The sequence below is a fragment of the Protopterus annectens genome, chromosome 17.part0, assembly GCF_019279795.1.
Source record: "Protopterus annectens isolate FY-2018-M chromosome 17.part0, PAN1.0, whole genome shotgun sequence".
Lineage (NCBI taxonomy): Eukaryota > Metazoa > Chordata > Ceratodontiformes > Protopteridae > Protopterus > Protopterus annectens.
Genome location: NC_056751.1, coordinates 700,461,811 through 700,483,782, shown reverse-complemented (window position 1 = coordinate 700,483,782; position 21,972 = coordinate 700,461,811). Strand labels below are relative to the sequence as shown.

Here is a 21,972-nt window from a genome sequence, read left to right as displayed (position 1 = left end):
TAAGGCATGGGTTTGAGAATAAGTGCTTTGGGAAAAATAAGGTGGAACTGAATATGACAATTTGAAGCAACTGAGGGAACTGTGGACAGAGGTGAAATTTTTAGCTGAGCAGTCCAGGCTGAAATATGGACAATTCCAGCAGTGGTGAAAGGGGGAGTACTTCTGAGTTTTGGAAGCACAGCTGAGATGTCCAAGCCAAAGTATGAACAGCTCCAGTGCTGGGAAAAAAAATCCAAAACTGAGAAACATAGTGTAAGAGCCAACATGCAACACTACATCAAAAGTAGTACTGTAACATATTGCAAAATGGTCACTGTTCTTTAATTGTCTTTAAGTACACCAACAAAACAACAGAAGCTGCAAAATACCACAGAATGTTCGAGACATATATTAATATTTCATTAATACGCTTGTAGTGTATAAACAGTAATCTGACAAAGGAAACTTGTTACCACACCTTGGTTAAATTTATTAAAGATGTGTCTGGGTAAAAAAATGTACACTGGGGAATAAAAATTTCAGTTAAAATACAAATATTTCAATAAACAGAAAAAAACACACATACAAGTAATCCTGTTATTATGACATATACATTTTATAGAAATATATATATTTATACAAAGATATCACTGATCCTAGTAGAAGCTCATAATACAAACACTGATCCAGGTAAGCACACATCAGGATGATATTGGAGTCCTTAAATTGTTGTCCTTATTCCAGGCTCCATTATTAATTCTTGTGTTTTATGACAACAGATTCAAACAAAATAGCTCCCAAAAAAGCATGCTCATCTTTACTACTACTTGCTTATGTGACGTCATATAAAGTCAGTCACATGGAAACAAGGCAAGACACTATGACGATTGACCTTTTTTCTTGTGAGCTGTATTACTTTGTTTTGTTTTAGGCCACATTAAAAAAGCACAAATGCATATTTAGGTCTGTTCAAGTCTGCAGGTTGGGAGTTAGGGTCCCGGTATGGAACTGAAGAAAACTCCACCTCTTTATGTCCTTAGAAGGCTGCTAGTTTCATAGTTTGTAAGAAAGACAGGCCAGATAACTTTTCTACTTGGATGTGCTTTAATATTGTGGTCAGAAGTTAAGATGGGAGATAGCAGGTCTTACTAGGCAGGCAATGTTGTTAGCCTGCCAGAGCATGGCATGCTATCAAAGTACCTATAAAGCACAATCAGGATCTTCTGCAGATGGTCAGACAAATGTCATGCTAAAAAGCAGGATCCAAAGCACAAGTCCATGACTATATACATCATGATGCATTTCAGTTGCACACGGATGTCTGTAAAATATTTATTCATTTGGAACTGTTACATCCAGACAGCTAGAAATTACTTACATCCTTCAACAGTAAAAGCAAGCTATTAATCTGACATAAGCTTTGGTATATTAACTGCCCTAGACACTGAACTTGCACTGACAGGTTATTCTCTCCAAAGCAAGCCTGGAGCTACCACCAGCCTTCTATAGATCAGAGGAAACAAAGAGAAGAAATAAGAAAAGCCCAGCTGTTTACTACTTTAGACTTTTCCTGTTGCTTCCCTTATTTTTCCCTGGGACTGTGGATGAAGGAAGAGGAGGAGGAGGTGGGGGTTGTGCCTCTGATGACTCAGGTAATGGTTCCCCTTTCCCTGTCAGTTCCAATTCAATGGTCATAACCACTCGTGACCCCTGTGGGGAACCCTTCACTGCAGTTCCTGGCGTGCTTTCCCTGGACTCTAACTGCTATTTCTTTTCTTTCTTTGAACCTTCAACACCTTTGGATTTCTTCTCACTGTGGAACTTCTTGCTTGATTGGTCTAGTGAAGCATATACAACTTGGCCCTGTGAAACAAGAAAAAACATATAATATCAATACAGTTAACAATGATTTTTTTGTACACATAGTCTTCCATATACTCCTGAAAAAAAGACAACCTGCCAAACAATTTAGCAGTGTAGCAATATGAATAATTTAAAAGACAACTCCACCTTCCAGTGTTGTTAATCTCATCCCGAAGTTACCTCTCTCCCCTTATACTAAGATCTAGCCCATATTTTTCAGTGCCTTTTAGTATCATTTTCACTCTTTCTCTGCTACGGTTCATGGAATTCCCACCATATTTTCCCGATTGTTGCATTGGTATAGGTTAGTTAACACACATTGTGAATTTTTTACAATAATCACTGCTCACAATTTAACATCAAATTTCACCATGTCTTGCTGAAGTCAGTAAAGTGCTGCAAAGCACAGATAACAGCTAAAGTTAAAATTTTCAAAAAATAGTTGCTGAATAACTCCTTATATGAAAATCTGAGATATGTTATACTGCATCACTGCATAAGCAGTTTAAGTACTTAAGTCACAATATTGACAGAGAAGTGTTACTTTTATCCATGTAAGTGCAGGAAATTAAGGACAGTTTGAAAAACTACAAGTAGTATCTACCTAGCTAGCTTTTTGAAGTGGTAACTGTTACTAACAAATCAACGGGCAGAGCTGTTAGTCTTATTTGGCAATTTTGATACCTAAGCAAAGCATGCAGGAGGATCTGGAAACTGGCTAGGACTATGGCTTTGAATATTAAACAAAACCCTACCATTTCCCCACCTTGTATTAATGTAAATGCAAATGTACCATGGAAGACATTTTAACAGCTTAGATATAGCACAAATCAGATGAATTCAGTGAGAAAGAAACAATGACACTGCAACCAGAGAAGGACTAAGGTAAATGAATCTCACTTACTATTGTAACTAAATGCAGAAAGAAAAATACCTCACTTATTACATCAAGACTGTGCCATGCTATGCTAGCACAGACTGCATTGTCTGAACAAGACTAGACTGAACAAACAACATCATCAGTATGGCAGTCTCCATCATGGGCACTTTTTGATATAACAAATACAATGTAATAAAAATGATTTTCATGTATTAGTATAGCACAGAATATGAGGATATGATGAATATATCTATATATTCCACAACTGAGCACATTCTTCGATGTATCTCTAATAATATCACCCAAGAAACTATTATCATGTGTGATCTTAATGCTGACTGGTTTACCCGTAACTCTAATAACCCTAGCAACCATATTAATCTCTATGGCTTCTCACAAATTATCCAATTCCCTACCAGAATAGACAAAAAAAATCTAACAAGCACTCCATTCTCGACTGGGCCCTAACAAACAAAGCCTCCCATTATCAAAATGCTTGCTGTTTATCAGACAGCATCAGTGATCACATACCAACCTACCCACTCAGGCAACACATTAACCCTGCTAAGCACACTGTATACCATCAAATTCATAATAAGAAACATTTTAAACCACAGGAACTAATATACCCTCTAAAATACTGTAACTGGAGCCCATTGAAGACTTTACCCTTAGATGCAGCAGTTGAACATTTTAATAATACTTTCCTCAATATACTCAACAGTATAGCACCCCATAGAACAGTTTGTGTCAAAGCAAATTCTGACCCCTGACTTATTACTGAAACAAAAACTTCCTTAAGCAGAGGACAAGGCCTGGATCTCCTGGCATACTAGTAAAACTCTACCTGATCGTATGACCTAACAAACTCAGGAACAAAGTTAAACACCAAACCAAACTAGACAAAAAGAACTAATGTTAAGTTGTCAATCTCGCCTTCATCCTTGCTGGATGGGTTCGGAGCCGATCCTCGGCTCCGACTCGGCCAATACTAAAGCTCGAGAGCTCATTCCACCGGCTCGAGGCTCCCCTATATCCCACAATGCTAGGCGGTAACTACCCAGATCTCGTTTGCCGCTTAGCTGTGAGGTGCTTTCTTCTACCGGCTCTGGCAGGTTAGTGAGTTTTTTGTAGTTAAAAACTTCAAATATCTACCCCTATCCATTTTATTTAGTCAAGTTTATAGTACAGGGTATCCTTTTAGTTTAAATCGGGTCTCCCTCGTTTTTATTCCCTTTTTATCCCTTTTTTAAGTTCTAGGCCTTTGGCCCACTCCCCTTTTTCCCTTTGTCATTCCGTGTGATTGGGTTTTTCCTTTTGGTTAAAGGGTGTGTCTGTGTGTTGTGTCTGTGTCTTTTTGTATACAGTCTCTAGGATGTCTAAAGACTCCAAGGTCTCAGACTTCAAGAAGTGTGACTCGTGCTGTCAGAAAATGTCTCTGACAGACGGTCACACTTCTTGTGTCTATTGCCTGGGACCTTTGCACCTGCAGGACTCCTGTGCTGTTTGCCATGCATTCAGCCCGAGAGTCCTGCAGGAACGCAAAAATAAACTTATTCTTCGAGGCTTATTAAAGCCTGAAGGCCCCTTGACCCAGTCTGTGTCGGGGAAGCCTTCAAAGACTTCCAGGCCATCGGCCCCAGCTTCAGAGCCGTCCGCTGGGAGCATTAAGGCTACATCGACATCGGCTCCGGCTGGAGTCGATGTTTCGAAGTCTCAAACCCTTACCTTGGCTCCGGCCTGAGCAGAGGTTGCTAAGAATCAGTCGGCTCCGATAGTTTTATCGGAGCCACCTTCTAAGAAGAGGTCGAAGTCCCCTTCCATCGGCTCCATCCACTCGGCCCCGGGATCCCCTCTTCTGTCGGAACGGAGCCATAGGTCCCATTCCTCTTGGTCCTCCAGGCTGTCCGACCATGACTTACAAAGGGTGGTGAGTAGACTTCTCAAGTCCGAGGCACTGGCCCAAATGCTGCATAGCCCTACTCAACAGTCAGTGGCTATTCCCATCCCTGCTTCTGTTCCTCCTCCGACTCCTTTGAGTTCGGAGCCGGGGCTTGTCGGAGCCGTGGCTGTCGGTGCGGCGGAGCCAATACCCTCCCTTTCGGCTCCGTCGTCTGCTCCGATTTCCTCTTTGGAGGGATCTTGGCGCCGGGCTTCCCTCGTCGGCTCCGAGGGGGTGAGTGGCATCGGACCCATCGGCGCTGGTGAGTTTGGCTCCGACATCGGCCTCGGAGCCGTTCCTGTTGGTGCTGGGGGGGTCCTTGTCTCCTCAGAGCGGGGACCTTCGGACTTGGCTGATCGGGGCACCTTCAAGGTCATGCAGAGCGTGCTAGACCCCGTGTCTACCCCATGGTCGGCTCTGTCAGCTCCTGCCTCTTCAGTGCCTGCGGTGGTTTCTACCCACCCCCTCGTACCAGACCATAGAGAGCCAGCCCCTCAAATTTCCCCATTGGGAATATCCTCTTCTTCCGAGGCTTCTCCTGATCCAGCAGGGGAACCCCCTCAGAAGAGACAGTGCAAGAGGAAGCACATTGACTCCCCTGAGTCTGTCACCTTGGACACTGACTTGGAGGAATCTGAAGGTTCCCCTAGGTCCCTCTCTGAGGATGTCTCTTTTGCTGACATCCTTGAAATCCTTAAACAGAGGGGGAACTGGCCTGCCCTTAACCCTTCAGAGGACGAGTTGGTCTACCTTGATGCGTTTGGCTCTCGCCCTTCCACCTCCTGGGTGTCTCCTCCCTTTGACCCTCTCATGGAAGTGGTGGCAAGGAAGGCTTGGACGGCCCCTGATTCGGTGGAACCTACCCCAAGGAGGCCATCAAAATTTATTACTGCCCCAAAAGAGAAACAGTTCTTATCTAAAGGTGTCTCTGTTGATGCCATGGTGGTGGCCGCAGCCACTAAGAAGGAATTAGCCGATCCTTCGGTACCTGTCCATCCTCCTAATAAGGAGTCTAGGACCATGGACAGGTACGGTAAGCGTTTGTTTTCCTCAGAGATCTTTGCCATACGGTCGCTGAACTACTTGTGTCACTTCACCCGTCTCCAGAGGGATTTACTCAAGGATATGGGTGATGCTATGCAGGATCTAACAGCTGAGGGGTTCCAAGACAAAAGGAACTCCCAGTTGGCAACCCTGAATTCGATTGTCAACTCCTCCATGCGGCTTATCTCATATGCGGCTGATGGGGCGAGTAGGGCCACAGGCACAGGTGTAGCTTTACGACGCCACACCTGAATGTGGCTTTGCAATTTTGCGGACCCTTTCAAGGCATCCTTCACCAATTCCCCCTTTGATGGCTCAACGTTGTTTGGACCTCAGGTGAAGGATACATTGACTAGGTGCGAGCAGGAAGGTAAGACTCTCTCTGCCGTGGGAGTCCATTTTTCTACCCCTTCCAGACCTTATCCCAAAGGTCAGACGGGGGAAAAATATGGTTCCGCAAACCACAAGGAGTCTCATCTGACTCACAAAGTCGATTCCCCTCTAGAGGCAGAGGGGGGAACAACAATAGATGCTGCCCTAGGGGCAGAGGTGGTCGGCAAAACCAGGGTAGCAGAGAGACTTTCTCTGATAAACCCTTTCAGCATCCCTGAGGAGCTGCCCGGCTGTCCACCTTCGGAGGCAGTTGGGGGAAGATTATCACTGTACCCAAAAGCCTGGCTTTCCCTCACTCAAGACAAATGGGTACAGTCGATCATATCCAAGGGTTACAAAATCCCCTTTATTCACATCCCATCCCAACCCAAAGGATCCCTTCCAGACGTTCCACCCAGTCTAAGGGAACAAGCAGCGTTAGAAATATCAAAGCTGCTGTCAAAAAGAGCTATCCAACCAGTCCCAGCAGACCAGCAAGGATCCGGAATCTACTCCAAATTCTTTTTGGTACCAAAAAAAACAGGGGACTGGAGACCAATATTGGATCTCAGCAAGCTAAACAAGTATGTGAAGAAAACAAAATTCCGGATGGTCACTCTACAGTCCAGTCTACCCTTTTTGGGTCAGGACAATTGGATGTGCTCGATAGACCTTCAGGATGCATACTACCATATCAAAATGCACAGACGCTCCAGGAGGTTTCTCCCCTTCAGGCTGGGAGCCAGTCACTACCAGTTCAGAGCCCTGCCCTTTGGTCTCACTACAGCCCCCCGAGTGTTCACCAAATGTATGGCAGTGGTCGCGGCTCACTTGAGATGTCAAGGATTCCAGGTGTTTCCATATTTGGATGACTGGCTCCTTACCGCCACCACCAGGTGTCAACTTCTTCTATCCAGAGACTTCACCATTCAAACTTGCCAAGCTCTAGGCATTTCAGTAAATTTCAAAAAATCTGCCTTGTCGCCTTGTCAATCTATTACCTTTATAGGTGCCACCTTAGACACAGTTCATCTTTCTGCCAGACTGACAGAGCAAAGAGTATCAGATATCCACAAACAAGTTTACCCTCTGCTTCAATGCAACAAGATCAAAGCCAGGGTAGTCTTGAAGGTATTAGGACTCATGGCGGCTACCATTACACTCCTCCCCTTAGCTCGTTTTCACATGCGGATCACCCAGTGGATGTTGTTTTCTCAGTGGTCCTTCCAACAGCTCCCGATGTCTCACATCATCCTGCTAACCCAATCATGCAAGAATCACCTGTCTTGGTGGATGACATCACCTCAAGTTCTTCAGGGCAGACCCTTCATCCCCCCCCAATTGCCACGGTGACAACGGACGCCTCCCTGATCGGGTGGGAGGGCATTATCAGGGCAGGACAGTCCAGGGTACGTGGCAATCTTTCGAGTGCCACTTGCACATAAATGTCTTAGAGATGAGAGCAGTGCTTTTAGCGTTGCAAGCCCTTCAGGACTCTTTTCCCACAGGGACTATTGCAATTCAGACGGACAACATATCCGTAGTGTGGTACATCACCAAACAGGGCGGAACCAAGTCCTATCCCTTATGTCGAGAGGCACTCAGACTTTGGCAGTGGGCGATTTCTTCTCAGCTGTTTCTGATAGCAATGCACATTCCCGCGTACAGCGCGTAGACAATTTGGCGGCTAGATTTGAATCTAGCAGTGTGCTTTCAGCAATCCATCCAGCGACTAACAACAGCCTAGACGTGGGTATTACACCAGCGCAATGCCAGTATGGAGGAGTTATGAGAAGGGAAGAGCCCGACAACTTTAACCCAGAGGATAATGGAAATCATCCAAGCCCGAATGGGACATCAAGCCGCAATCGTACTAGTGGTGGAACGAGTTATACAGTAGAAAGAGGAGGCGTCAGAGAGCTTATAGGAACTCCCGTTTTCGAAAGATGGCTTACGGATACCAGTAAGATGAACTTCCAGGACTTTCATGGTACGGGACTTTCGGTGGAAGACGCTACTGACACACAGGTTAGTGCAACCACCTTGACCAACAAATTAAAACTATTGGACACTAAACTTGTGAAAATTAAGAAACTACAACTCGAGGTGAACTACCTCAATGGGTGTATTAAAGAAAATTTAGTGCCGAAAGGGTTACGTTACCATGTATACCCTACAGGACTTGTAGAGAATTCACTCTTTCATAGGGACCTTGTAGCGTTTTTTGATGCGCAAGGAATTACTTTATTAAAACTCATGGTTAAACATTATGGATTACAGATTGTAGACTTATCTAATGAAGTCAAAGATCTTAACGAGGAAATATTATCAAATTCAGAATTTCCTCGTTACAGGTTTGAGTACGACAAGTCATTTTCTACTATTGACCAACTTTTGGTCAGGCTCAAACTTAATAAAAACAAAAAAATGGCAAGAAATCGTCTAGCATATAAAAATGGCACAGCCTACCCTAAACCACCACCGTCTCAAACAGCTTATAGTAACCCGGTCATTGAAAGAGAAGCTCTTGTTGAAATTGACATTGATGAAGTGAGCCGTTCCAATGGAAGGGCTCAGTCCAACCAAAACTTAAGTAATCAGCAAGAAACTGAAAGTAATAACTGGGCTAACCGTTTGCGAGGGAACAGAGAGAGGACTGATGTGTACTATAACCAAAATGACTGCTTGGACAATTTCGAATATGCATACCAAGGGGCTATACCAAAGAAGAACTTTAACGATCAAAGGGTTCAAAAAAACAAAAGTGCCCCTTGAACAAACCGAGGAGATAGTCAATAGACTTGGACTACCCATACTTATTACCAATAAAACTGGGGACTTTAAAATTTACAACTATTCCAGTGTAGAAATTGACCCTTGTTTTGTGGAACTACTATCAAAGGGTCAAACATTCATACCAAACCAACATATGGACTTGGTGCAGAGCATCAAAGATTTGAAAATGTTTGTTAGAAAACTTAACTTGAACTTACTATTGGGTGAATCAGAATGCACTGCTTCTATTTACCATATTCCTAGTGATTATAATCCCCCCCCTGCACCCAGCCCTCCAGTTATTTGAAGGCATTATGGAACTGGATCTTAGGAATCTAGCCATTAAAGGCAATAATGTGTTTCATAACAACAAAAAGAATAGCAGACCATCGAACATTACCCCTGATGAAAACACCTTCTTAAAACTATTTAAAACTTTAAATGTGAGGGCGATTAAACCAGATAAGGGAGGGGGTCTAGCTTTATTTGATCAGTACGACTATATTGAGAGGGTTTCCACACTATTAGATAATGACACTTACCAAAGAGTGAGTGTCAACGAAGTTAATTTGGCATATAGAGTCATCAAGAGTCATTTCAGCGACTATTTCATTGAAGGTTATATTGACCTAGACATGTACAATTATATTAAAACAGAATGGCCAAAAATACCAGTGCTTTTCGCTACACCAAAAATACATAAAAATTTACAATACCCTCCGTTCAGACCATTAATAGATGGTAGGAATTCTATAACATATGCAAGTGCAAAACTAGTTGACAACATCCTAAAGAAATACTTAATTACTGAAACCCAAATAAGTAAGGATTCATGGGCTTTCCTAAGTAAAATTAATGGAATCAAATTCAATGATGAATTTAACTTCCTCACGGTAGATGTCGTGGACCTTTATACCTCAATACCACACGATGTAGGCCTTGAATGGGTGAACATTTATCTAGTTAAAAAAGGAGCTTCGACTTCAGAAGTATACTTGGTAACATCCTTGCTTGATATAATTTTAACAAACAACTATTTTCTGTTCAATAATGACTATTACCTACAGAAATGTGGAGTGGCTATGGGGTCTCCAGTAGGTGCTAGTTTTGCAAATACTGTTATGGCCTACTGGGAGGAGAATTACATCATGAATTCGGACCAATATTCAAATTATATTAAATATTACACACGATTTCTAGATGACATCTTTATTTGCTTACATGGAAATAAAGATACGGCATTTAAACTAGTAAATTATTTGAACAGTACTACTAGTTTTCTTAAATTTACATATGACTTTCAGGTGAACATGATAAACTACTTAGATGTCAAGCTAGTTAAAGATAATGAGAACAAACAATTTTTTGCCAAGATACACAGGAAAGAAACATATAGTAATTCATTCCTACATTTTACAAGTTTACACCCTCACTTTCAGAAAAAAGCGATTGTGAAGGGTCAAGCTATTAGGGCAGCCCGTATGACAACACGCGATGACGACTTCATTCAAGAATGTAGACTACTTGAGGGAATGTTTAGCCTTAGAGGATACCCTAAAGCATTCCTTAAAGACATATTTGAAGAGGTTAAGTCCAAGAGGGAAAATGGAGTGATTAATCCACTCTTGAAGGGGTCGAATATTACCAATAGAAATACATTAATTGATCAACCTCATTTGGACCTGCAATTTAATACTAGTGGTAGCTTATTGGAACATAAGAATAGTTTCAACATAGAAGAACATAGCCCTGGGACTAAAGATCCGAGTATGATGTTCATCACGACATTTAACCTCGAAAGTAACACTATAAGGGACATCATGTATAAAAACTGGACCATCCTACTATACGACAAGAAATGTTCTACCCAGTTTGGTATCCTCCCAAAAGTGACCTATAGGAGGGGCAAAAATCTTAAAGTACTATTAGAAAGTAGAGCCAAAATTACAATAGAGAAATCAAAGGGGACCTTCAGATGTGAAAGTTGTAATTATTGTAAACACATCAAGATTGGTAGTAGTCACACAATCAATAACAAAATATATAACCTTAATTATAAATTAAACTGTAACTCAAAAATGGTAGTATATGGAGCATTGTGCATGAACTGCCCATGCTTCTATATAGGAAAAACGGAGAGGAGATTGCGAGATAGAATCTATGAGCACATCAATGCTATCTCTAAAATGAAAATTGAAAATGCTTTAGCTAAACATATACTCTCCCATCCCAACCATACTTTTAAATTCGTGGGTTTAGACCAAGTGCGACCTGACAGCAGAAGAGGCCCCTTTAACCTACTTTTGGAAGAGCATGAATTGTCCTGGCAACTTAGAACCAATGCTTTCTTGGCGCCAGGTTTAAACGAACACTGCAACATCTAATGCCTTCTAAAACTCAGAAGCCTGAATAGATAAGAAGAGTTTAGGCACATTGTATATATAAATGTATCTTATTTGGCTCACTCAATAATATAGTAACATTCTTACTAAACTTAAGGGATATTTTATTTTATTTTATTTTATCTTGTTCTCTTTATCTATAGTCCAGGTTCCCTGACTATAGTAATTGAGGTGTAAACACTGAGTTTTTAAACTTGCAAAGTTCATATGTACTTAATAAAAACAAAATCCAAAGCCCAGTGTAAAGATGAAAAATCAACACCAATAGCGTACTTGTCCTTTAATGTCCGCTTTCGTCACAAGACTTCCTCAGAATGCAAAAACATCATTACCAACAAGCCATTAAATATCCATGCTAATTAAGTATAAATTGATAATCAATTAAAAATAAAAATAATTAACACACCCTTTAATACACATTCATAAAAATAAACTATGTTATTAAATAAATAAAAGCCTAGTGCTACAATTTTTATTTACATGTAATTTCCTATATTTTAAAAAACATTTTACATTAATGGCATCGTTTAGTCCAGGGAACTTGTCTGAATTCAATTTAATTTGCCAAATGGTCTCACGTTGTTCCAGATAATTCCTATAATCACCTGCTCTCAAATCAGAATGTACAATCTCTAAAACAGGAAATAGAATTTTTTTAAAAGAGGTACAAACCACTGAATGTTTAAAAAGGGCATTGTTTTCATCCCGAGTTTTTATGCTATAAAGGTGCTCCCTCATCCTAGTTTTAAGGCATCTAGTCGTCATGCCAACATAAAAAGCTGAGCACCCAGAACATAAACTTATGTAAACCACCCCTTTGGAATTGCAATCAACATAACCTGGAACCTTAAAAGTGTTGTCAATAGTCTCTATTTTAATGTAAGGACCCTCGGAAATAAACCTGCACATGTTGCAGGTATGACAACAATGCATCCCAATTTTATCCGTACGTGAATTGATTTGATTATAATCACGAAATTCTAAAATTATTTTCAAATTATTGTAATTCCTAAAAACAAATGATGGTTGGTCCCCCAAAATTTTTTGTATATCATTATTGCCCTTTATTATCCTCCAATTGTCAATAACAATTTGTCTAATCTGGCCCCCATCAGAGCTCATATCCAATGAGCACATAACATGTTTATTAATGTCATTCCTTTTATCTAACCTGTTATCAACCATACTTGTTAACATAGGATGATCTAACAAAGCTTTAAATGAGGTAGAACGTCTACTTAAAATCTCATCCTTAGTCTCAACTAGTTCAGTAGTGCAATAACCTCTCTGACTAAATAGGGAAATAATAGTATCAAATTCATCAATTAAATCACAAAATTTTGAAGTCATGCGACTAGCTCTTATAAATTGACCACGAGGAATGTTTTTAACTACGTGTTTAGGGTGGTTGCTGAGGTGATGTAAATATCCATTAGTGAAAGTCTCTTTACGGTGGATCCTACTATGAAATCTTGATTCAGTTGTATCCCAATACAGAAAAATATCCAAAAAATTAACTTGCAAGCCTGAACATCCCTTGGTGAATTTCAAATAATAAGAAGATGAGTTAATTTCTGAAACCAAAAAATCAACAGTGGAAGAATCTCCTTCTATCACAAAAAATAAATCGTCAATGAAACGACAATAGAACTTGATGTCAAACTTCCAGTTTAAAACAGGCATAACCTCAAGCTCCCACCAAGCCATGACTAAATTAGCAAAAGCTGATGCAGCAGGAGACCCCATGGCCACCCCCTTTCTTTGTCTGTAATAAGATTGTCCTAATAGGAAAAAATTGTTTTCCAAGATGATTTCCAAAAATAACCTAATGGTGGAAATAGCATTTGTGGTAAACCCACAATTTTTCCTAAATAAAAAATCACAAACGGCATCAACCCCTAAGATGTGCGGGATACATGTGTATAAGGAGACAACATCAATAGTGAAAATGATGTGCCTCATGGGATCAAAACCTCCTTCCTGCAAAAATGACCCAAATTTGCTTAAAAAGTGCCATGAATCTTTGATAAATGAACTTTCACTAGCCAAAACAGGCCCCAACATAGCATCAGTCACTAAAGATATCTCCTCAGTAACAGAATGTGGTGATGAAACAATAGGTCTGAGGGGAGGGTCATTAATGTTCTTATGAGTTTTGGGTATACCAAAAATAACTCCAATGCGTGGTTCCTGAACTAAGCAAAAATCATAAATATCACGGGTGATGTCACCTGTCATGTATAATGCATACAGCTCAGAATGAATAAAACGCATCCTGCGCTTAATGTCATAAAGACTAATGCTTTCATACTCATCAATGTTACTTATGATGTCAAACATTTTGTTGTTATAAGCCTCTTGGGTCATGATGACTATGTTGCCCCCCTTATCGCTTTTCATGAACCTAAAATCCTTGCATAGTGATTTTAGATTCTGTAGGGCCATTCTTTCATCCCTATTCAAGTTGTTAATGGAATGGCATTTATGGTTCAAAACCCGAGTGATATCCTGTATGCATTGTTCCTCGAACACCTTAAAAGTGTGATGTAAGTGGGGAGTGAAATCTGAGGGTTTAATCAAAACCTTATTTGTTTGCTCTTTATCTGGCAAAAAATTCATTAAATAAAATAAATTTAATTTTCTGGTGAATTTCTTTATATCAATGATAGTATTGCTGAAATTAGCCCTGGAAGTTGGAATAAAATTTAAACCATACTTTAATATCTTAACTTCACTGTCAGAGAAACATTGTTCAGTCAGATTTATAATGCTGAATTCGTCTAATGTTTCATCTAAGTCTCATCCCCTGATGAATTTGACCCCAAAAAGGTCTGACTCCTGGTTAGAACAGTGTTCCTGCTGTGATGGTTGTTCTTCTTGTTGAAAAAAGAAGAAGAAACAGTTGAAATATTGGCAGGAATGTTTGTCCCAGTTTTAACTTTGGGTCTGACTGACTCATTAGTATTAGAAATATCACCACTGTTGTCTTTATCTTTGTTATTAGTATTCACTGATTTCTCAGCATTGGCATCGCTGACACCATTGTTGATTAATATATTGTCATTGCATTCATTTTCAAGAAAAGTACTGATAGTTTTAGTTCCCCTCTGAGGCTCAGCATGGTCCCCGTCATGAACAATGATCGGTTGATCATTTAGTAGAACTTGTTCACTGAACCCAGAAGCAACAGTGTTGTGATTTATTTTGCCCCAAACATTAGAAGTGTCTGGACGAGTGTAATTCCCTTTCATAGTAGAGGTGTTCCCCCTACTAGCAAAATTACTATAAGCGCTGTTATTGTCATAAGATGTAACATCACGAGCTAGTTTAAGTTGTTTACGGCTGGTATCTTCAGCCGTGTGCTGCTCAAGTTCTTCATAGATAACCTCGAAGAATTCACTGCCATTAGTCTCGCCCAACACACCTTTTAATTCACTTTCAACTAGGCCAATTTCATTCCTTAAATCACTCATCTTCCCAGAATTATTGTCAATAAGCAGTTTCAGAAAATCAATCCCAGCGTTGTTAAAAAAACTGGTTAAAGTTTTAAAGAAAGGCACATTAACAGTAACCCCATTGGGGCATTTAAACAATCTTAGTCCTTTAGGGACTATACCCAACTGTATGCAACGCTTAAAGTAGCAATTCTCCAAATCTAATGAGCGGTACCTTTTTAACAACCTTAACAAAAGACCGCGTTTGTTGTTAATCTCAACAGAATTAACTCGTTGGCATGATTTGCCTGTGTTAAAAAATGGATTTCTTACTTCATTCAGGAATGATTGCACTGTCCTGCATTCAGCAACGGTTCCCAATGGTAATTTTCCCCGCGAAGAAGACGCCGTAGACCGACAATAATCCCTCTCGCGTTTGTCCGTTTCTTCTTCTTTTTTCAACAAGAAGAACAACCATCACAGCAGGAACACTGTTCTAACCAGGAGTCGGACCTTTTTGGGGTCAAATTCATCAGGGGACGAGACTTAGATGAAACATTAGACGAATTCAGCATTATAAATCTGACTGAACAATGTTTCTCTGACAGTGAAGTTAAGATATTAAAGTATGGTTTAAATTTTATTCCAACTTCCAGGGCTAATTTCAGCAATACTATCATTGATATAAAGAAATTCACCAGAAAATTAAATTTATTTTATTTAATGAATTTTTTGCCAGATAAAGAGCTAACAAATAAGGTTTTGATTAAACCCTCAGATTTCACTCCCCACTTACATCACACTTTTAAGGTGTTCGAGGAACAATGCATACATGATATCACTCGGGTTTTGAACCATAAATGCCATTCCATTAACAACTTGAATAGGGATGAAAGAATGGCCCTACAGAATCTAAAATCACTATGCAAGGATTTTAGGTTCATGAAAAGCGATAAGGGGGGCAACATAGTCATCATGAACCAAGAGGCTTATAACAACAAAATGTTTGACATCATAAGTAACATTGATGAGTATGAAAGCATTAGTCTTTATGACATTAAGCGCAGGATGCGTTTTATTCATTCTGAGCTGTATGCATTATACATGACAGGTGACATCACCCATGATATTTATGATTTTTGCTTAGTTCAGGAACCATGCATTGGAGTTATTTTTGGTATACCCAAAACTCATAAGAACATTAATGACCCTCCCCTCAGACCTATTGTTTCATCACCACATTCTGTTACTGAGGGGATATCTTTAGTGATTGATGCTATGTTGGGGCCTGTTTTGGCTAGTGAAAGTTCATTTATCAAAGATTCATGGCACTTTTTAAGCAAATTTGGGTCATTTTTGCAGGAAGGAGGTTTTGATCCCATGAGGCACATCATTTTCACTATTGATGTTGTCTCCTTATACACATGTATCCCGCACATCTTAGGGGTTGATGCCGTTTGTGATTTTTTATTTAGGAAAAATTGTGGGTTTACCACAAATGCTATTTCCACCATTAGGTTATTTTTGGAAATCATCTTGGAAAACAATTTTTTTCCTATTAGGACAATCTTATTACAGACAAAGAAAGGGGGTGGCCATGGGGTCTCCTGCTGCACCAGCTTTTGCTAATTTAGTCATGGCTTGGTGGGAGCTTGAGGTTATGCCTGTTTTAAACTGGAAGTTTGACATCAAGTTCTATTGTCGTTTCATTGACGATTTATTTTTTGTGATAGAAGGAGATTCTTCCACTGTTGATTTTTTGGTTTCAGAAATTAACTCATCTTCTGATTATTTGAAATTCACCAAGGGATGTTCAGGCTTGCAAGTTAATTTTTTGTATATTTTTCTGTATTGGGATACAACTGAATCAAGATTTCATAGTAGGATCCACCGTAAAGAGACTTTCACTAATGGATATTTACATCACCTCAGCAACCACCCTAAACACGTAGTTAAAAACATTCCTCGTGGTCAATTTATAAGAGCTAGTCGCATGACTTCAAAATTTTGTGATTTAATTGATGAATTTGATACTATTATTTCCCTATTTAGTCAGAGAGGTTATTGCACTACTAAACTAGTTGAGACTAAGGATGAGATTTTAAGTAGACGTTCTACCTCATTTAAAGCTTTGTTAGATGATCCTATGTTAACAAGTATGGTTGATAACAGGTTAGATAAAAGGAATGACATTAATAAATATGTTATGTGCTCATTGGATATGAGCTCTGATGGGGGCCAGATTAGACAAATTGTTATTGACAACTGGAGGATAATAAAGGGCAATAATGATATACAAAAAATTTTGGGGGACCAACCATCATTTGTTTTTAGGAATTACAATAATTTGAAAAAAAATTTAGAATTTCGTGATTATAATCAAATCAATTCACGTACGGATAAAATTGGGATGCATTGTTGTCATACCTGCAACATGTGCAGGTTTATTTCCGAGGGTCCTTACATTTAAATAGAGAGCATTGATAACACTTTTAAGGTTCCAGGTTATGTTGATTGCAATTCCAAAGGGGTGGTTTACATAAGTTTATGTTCTGGGTGCTCAGCTTTTTATGTTGGCATGACGACTAGATGCCTTAAAACTAGGATGAGGGAGCACCTTTATAGCATAAAAACTCGGGATGAAAACAATGCCCTTTTTAAACATTCAGTGGTTTGTACCTCTTTTAAAAAATTTCTATTTTCTGTTTTAGAGATTGTACATTCTGATTTGAGAGCAGGTGATTATAGGAATTATCTGGAACAACGTGAGACCATTTGGCAAATTAAATTGAATTCAGACAAGTTCCCTGGACTAAACGATGCCATTAATGTAAAATCTTTTTTAAAATATAGGAAATTACATGTTAATAAAAATAGTAGCACTAGGCTTTTATTTATTTAATAACATAGTTTATTTTTATGAATGTGTATTAAAGGGTGTGTTAATTATTTTTATTTTTAATTGATTATCAATTTGTACTTAATTAGCATGGATATTTAATGGCTTGTTGGTAATGATGTTTTTGCATTCTGAGGAAGTCTTGTGACGAAAGCGGACATTAAAGGACAAGTACGCTATTGCTGTTGATTTTTCATCTTTACACTGGGCTTTGGATTTTGTTTTTATTGGTTATTTGCGTTTTACTTGGTTTTTTCATATGTACTTAGTTAATGTACGGTTATTTCACTGTTTTAATTTATGAGCGTTGTTAGTCAAAGTTTACGTTTTTGAATATATGTAACATGCTTATAGTATTGTGTATATTTATTCACACTTACTTCCATTTTTAAACTACAAGATAATCTATTAATTGGATAATTGGCTTATTTACTAATTAATTGTATAGGGATGGATATAAAAGCTGAAAGTTGTGTGTTGAAATTTATCTGAAGAAGTTATTCTAATACGAACGACGAAAAGCGCTTAATAAAACTGAGTGGACTTAGTTTTCCTTGCCTGGAGTTTGTTCGTTTAGTGTTTTGGTAGTGTGGTACATCAACAAACAGGGCGGAACCAAGTCCTATCCCTTATGTCGAGAGGCACTCAGACTTTGGCAGTGGGCGATTTCTTCTCAGCGGTTTCTGATAGCAATGCACATTCCCGGGAAGTCCAACATGATTGCGGACAAGTTGAGCAGGGCTATTCTCATGCCTCATGAGTGGTCTCTAAAAAAATCAGTGCTGGAAGAAATCTTTCGAAGATGGGGCCGGCCTTGCTGCGATCTTTTTGCTACTCCCCAAAACAGCAAGTGTCACGATTTCTTCACCCTCTTCCCTCTACCAGGCCAACCCACCAGAGACGCTCTAGTCCACGATTGGCCCCGGGGACTTCTGTATGCTTTCCCCCCTTTTCTACTGATCTCTCAATTAATTCATAAAGCTATCACCTCAAGAGTCACTATGATCCTCATTGCCCCTTACTGGCCTTGACAGATATGGTTTCCGGTCCTGCATCATTACCTCTTGGAGCAGCCTTGGCATCTGGACCCAGTGCCAGATCTTTTGACCCACCAGTCGGGCCAGCTGCACCACTCCCTCCAATCTCTCAATCTCACAGCGTGGTTTCTCTGATTCCTACCCTAGCCAGGCTTCCCTTAATTTCTCATTCGGTCCGTAACATCCTGATAGCTTCTCACAAGTCTTCTACCAGAAGGATTTACAATAGTAAGTGGAAACGTTTTTCCTTCTGGGCAGCATCAAAAAATATAGACCCCTTCACTGCACCTATCCAGTCTATCCTAGACTTCCTGGCAGAGCTCTTTCATTTAGGCTCTTCCTCATCTACTATTAGAGTACAACTAGCAGCTATATCTAACTTTCATGTAGGTGTCTCAGACTCCAGTATCATGTCCCATAAACTCTGCAAAGCCCTTCTAAGAGGTGTCTTTTTGCTCAAGCCCCCAATCAAAGATCCCCCACCTTAGTGGGACTTGAATTTTGTCCTAGCGTCCTTGATTCTCCCCCCCTTTGAACCTGCGGCTTCATGCCCTCTTAAGTTGCTCTCATGGAAAACACTTTTTCTAGTAGCCATAACATCAGCTAGAAGGGTATCTGAACTTCATGCTCTTTGCAGTCATCCTCCTTACTTAGTTTTCCATAAAGACAGGGTGTCCCTCCGGACTAATCCGTCCTTCTTGCCTAAGGTTTCCTCTGAGGCAAATCTAAACCAGACTATCGATCTCCCTGTCTTCTTCCCTGATTATTCCAACAGGTCGGAACAAAAGTTACATTTTCTAGATGTTCATCGCCAACTTTGATATTATTTAGACAGGACTAAACATTTCAGGAAATCATACCCACATGGTGCTGGGCGGCGTAGTGTCTTTTGCTGCAGGATACATTAACCATTTACTAGGATTTACAACTTTGAACTTGGTTTCTGCTTGACTGGGAGGTGACGTCTCGTTGTGTGTTTCAGTAGTTTGTGCTTTTTTGTGGAGTAGTACTATGAGTTCAGGAAATCTGACCAGCTCTTCCTGTCTTATGCGGAAGGGAAATTGGGTCTTCCAGTTTCTAAAGTGTCCCTTTCAAGATGGCTTACCTCTATAATTACCTTCATCTATGAAATCAGACATCAAAAACTGCCTTCAAGACCTAGAGCTCTATTCAACTAGGGCATTAGCTACATCTGTAGCTTTTCAGGACAGGCTACCAATAGATTCCATTTGTGCAGCAGCCACATGGGCTTCTCCTCATACCTTTATCTCGCATTACAAATTGGATATGGCCTCCAGAAACCGTGCCAACTTTGGTTCCACTGTTCTCAAGAGTCTGTTCCGATAAGCCACCCGGGGTAAGGTGCTAGGGATGCGGTCCCATCCAGCAAGAATGAAGGCGAGATTGACAACTTAACATTGAGAAATTATGTACCTACCATAACGTTCCATGTTAGTTGTCTTCTTCTTGCCTTCTTTCTTGCGTCCCACCCTCCTTCCCCCCAGCCTGGACAGACCGATAGGAATTTTTGGGATCTTCCATTGGGGCTTCCTTCCCACATGTTCTACCACCTCTATTCTCCCTTTTATGTTTGTGGTAGCTTACATACAGGTTTATATAGAGGTGGGTTCCTTTTCTCTCTTCTCCATACTATGGAGACTAGGACTGCTTGGTTTTAGCTATCAAACGAGATCTGAGTAGTTACCACCTAGCATTGTGGGATATAGGGGAGCCTCGAGCCGGTGGAATTAGCTCTCGAGTTTTAGTATTGGCCGAGTCGGAGCCGAGTATCGGCTCCGAACCCATCCAGCAAGAAAGGAGGCGAGAAGAAGACAACTAACATGGAACGTTATGGTAGGTACATAACTTCTCATTATACTACATGCATATTAAGTATCAAAACAACCCACAAAAATTCTGGGCTACAATCATAAACATACTCAGTTCTGGACAAACCACAATCCCCTACCCCACCTTACTAAATAACTCAGAAACCACTGCTGAACAGTTAAACAAGTACTTTACAGAAATCATTCTTGCAGTAACCAGAGATAACCCAAATAACTTACAAACAACTAACAATGTAAATAAGAATAATACTTCTTTGTCATTTCAACCCATCACCACCAAAACCATAGAAAAACTCCTAAAAAAATTTAAACCAACTACAACTGCAGCTGATAACTTACCAGCAGAGTTCCTAAAAATTGCAGCTGATGCTATATCTTATCCCATATCAATACTGATTAACTGCTCGATTTCTGAAAACTATGTCCCTACCAGCTGGAAAAGTTCTTATATTATTCCCCTACATAAAGGTGGTAAATCAACTGAACTAACTAATTATCGTCCCATAGCTATTGTATCCTCACTTTCAAAACTCCTGGAGAAATGTATACATTCCCAACTTATGAGATGTCTCACATCCAGTAACTTACTTGCCATCTCCCAGTATGGATTTAGACCATCCCGTAGTACAACCACTGCTCTACTTAGCTTTACCAACACCATAAACTAGCACAGGAATGAGGGAAACAGTCATCAGTTTTCTTGGATATGTCTAAAGCCTTTGACACAGTCTCCCACAAGAAACTTCTAACTGCTGTCTCAGACCTAAAGATACACCCGGTTTCATAGTTAGTTAATAGGTCATCAGCAGGCAGTTAAGTGACAATATGACTTCTCCACACTTCTCTCTATTACCCTTGTGGTCCCACAGGGATCCACACTTGGCCCTCTTCTCTTCAATATTTTCACTAATAACCTCAACTCAGCCACCTCACTTGCCACCATTAACCAATATGCAAGTGTTTCAAAATTAATATGTGCAGCCCCTACCGTGCAACAACTTCAGGACAAAACACAACAGGCCTTTACAGAAACTGAAACATGGCTGGCTAACCCCCAACCTATTCTTAACCCCCCAAAAAACAAAACTTATGATCTTTCAACCTATCAGACCACTAGATTCCCCCCACACACAGTTCCACATCACAGCTAATAACACAGTGATTACACCTGAACCATCTACCAAACTGCTAGGAGTCATTGTCGATGATAAGCTAAGATCTGACTCGCATATATCACAAACAATTAAAAAAGTCCACAAAAAGTTGGCACTCTTTATAGAAACCAAAAATTTTTAACAGACTCCTCAAGAGCTGCCATAGCCAGAACCGATCTAGTTGCTAGTAGGTATACGCTTCACCCATCCTTATCAACCTAAAAAAACAGATTTAGATAAACTGAATACATGCTATAACAAGACAGCTAAATTTGGTACTGGATCATTGTATAGGTCACATCATTGTCTAGCCCTCAAAAAACTCTACTAGCTTGGACAAC

The 21,972-nt window shown here is 40.0% G+C and overlaps 1 protein-coding gene across 1 annotated transcript in view; it reads right to left on the bottom strand.

Annotated features, from left to right (window-relative positions):
* Window positions 1-443: 443 nt before the first annotated feature.
* Window positions 444-21,972, bottom strand: part of MPZ (myelin protein zero) — a 150,430-nt gene continuing 128,901 nt past the window's right edge. The window contains exon 6 of the mRNA XM_044059330.1: window positions 444-1,842. Within this exon, the coding sequence (XP_043915265.1) occupies window positions 1,744-1,842 (99 nt within the window). The 3' untranslated portion in view covers window positions 444-1,743. The remainder of the gene's footprint in view (window positions 1,843-21,972) is intronic.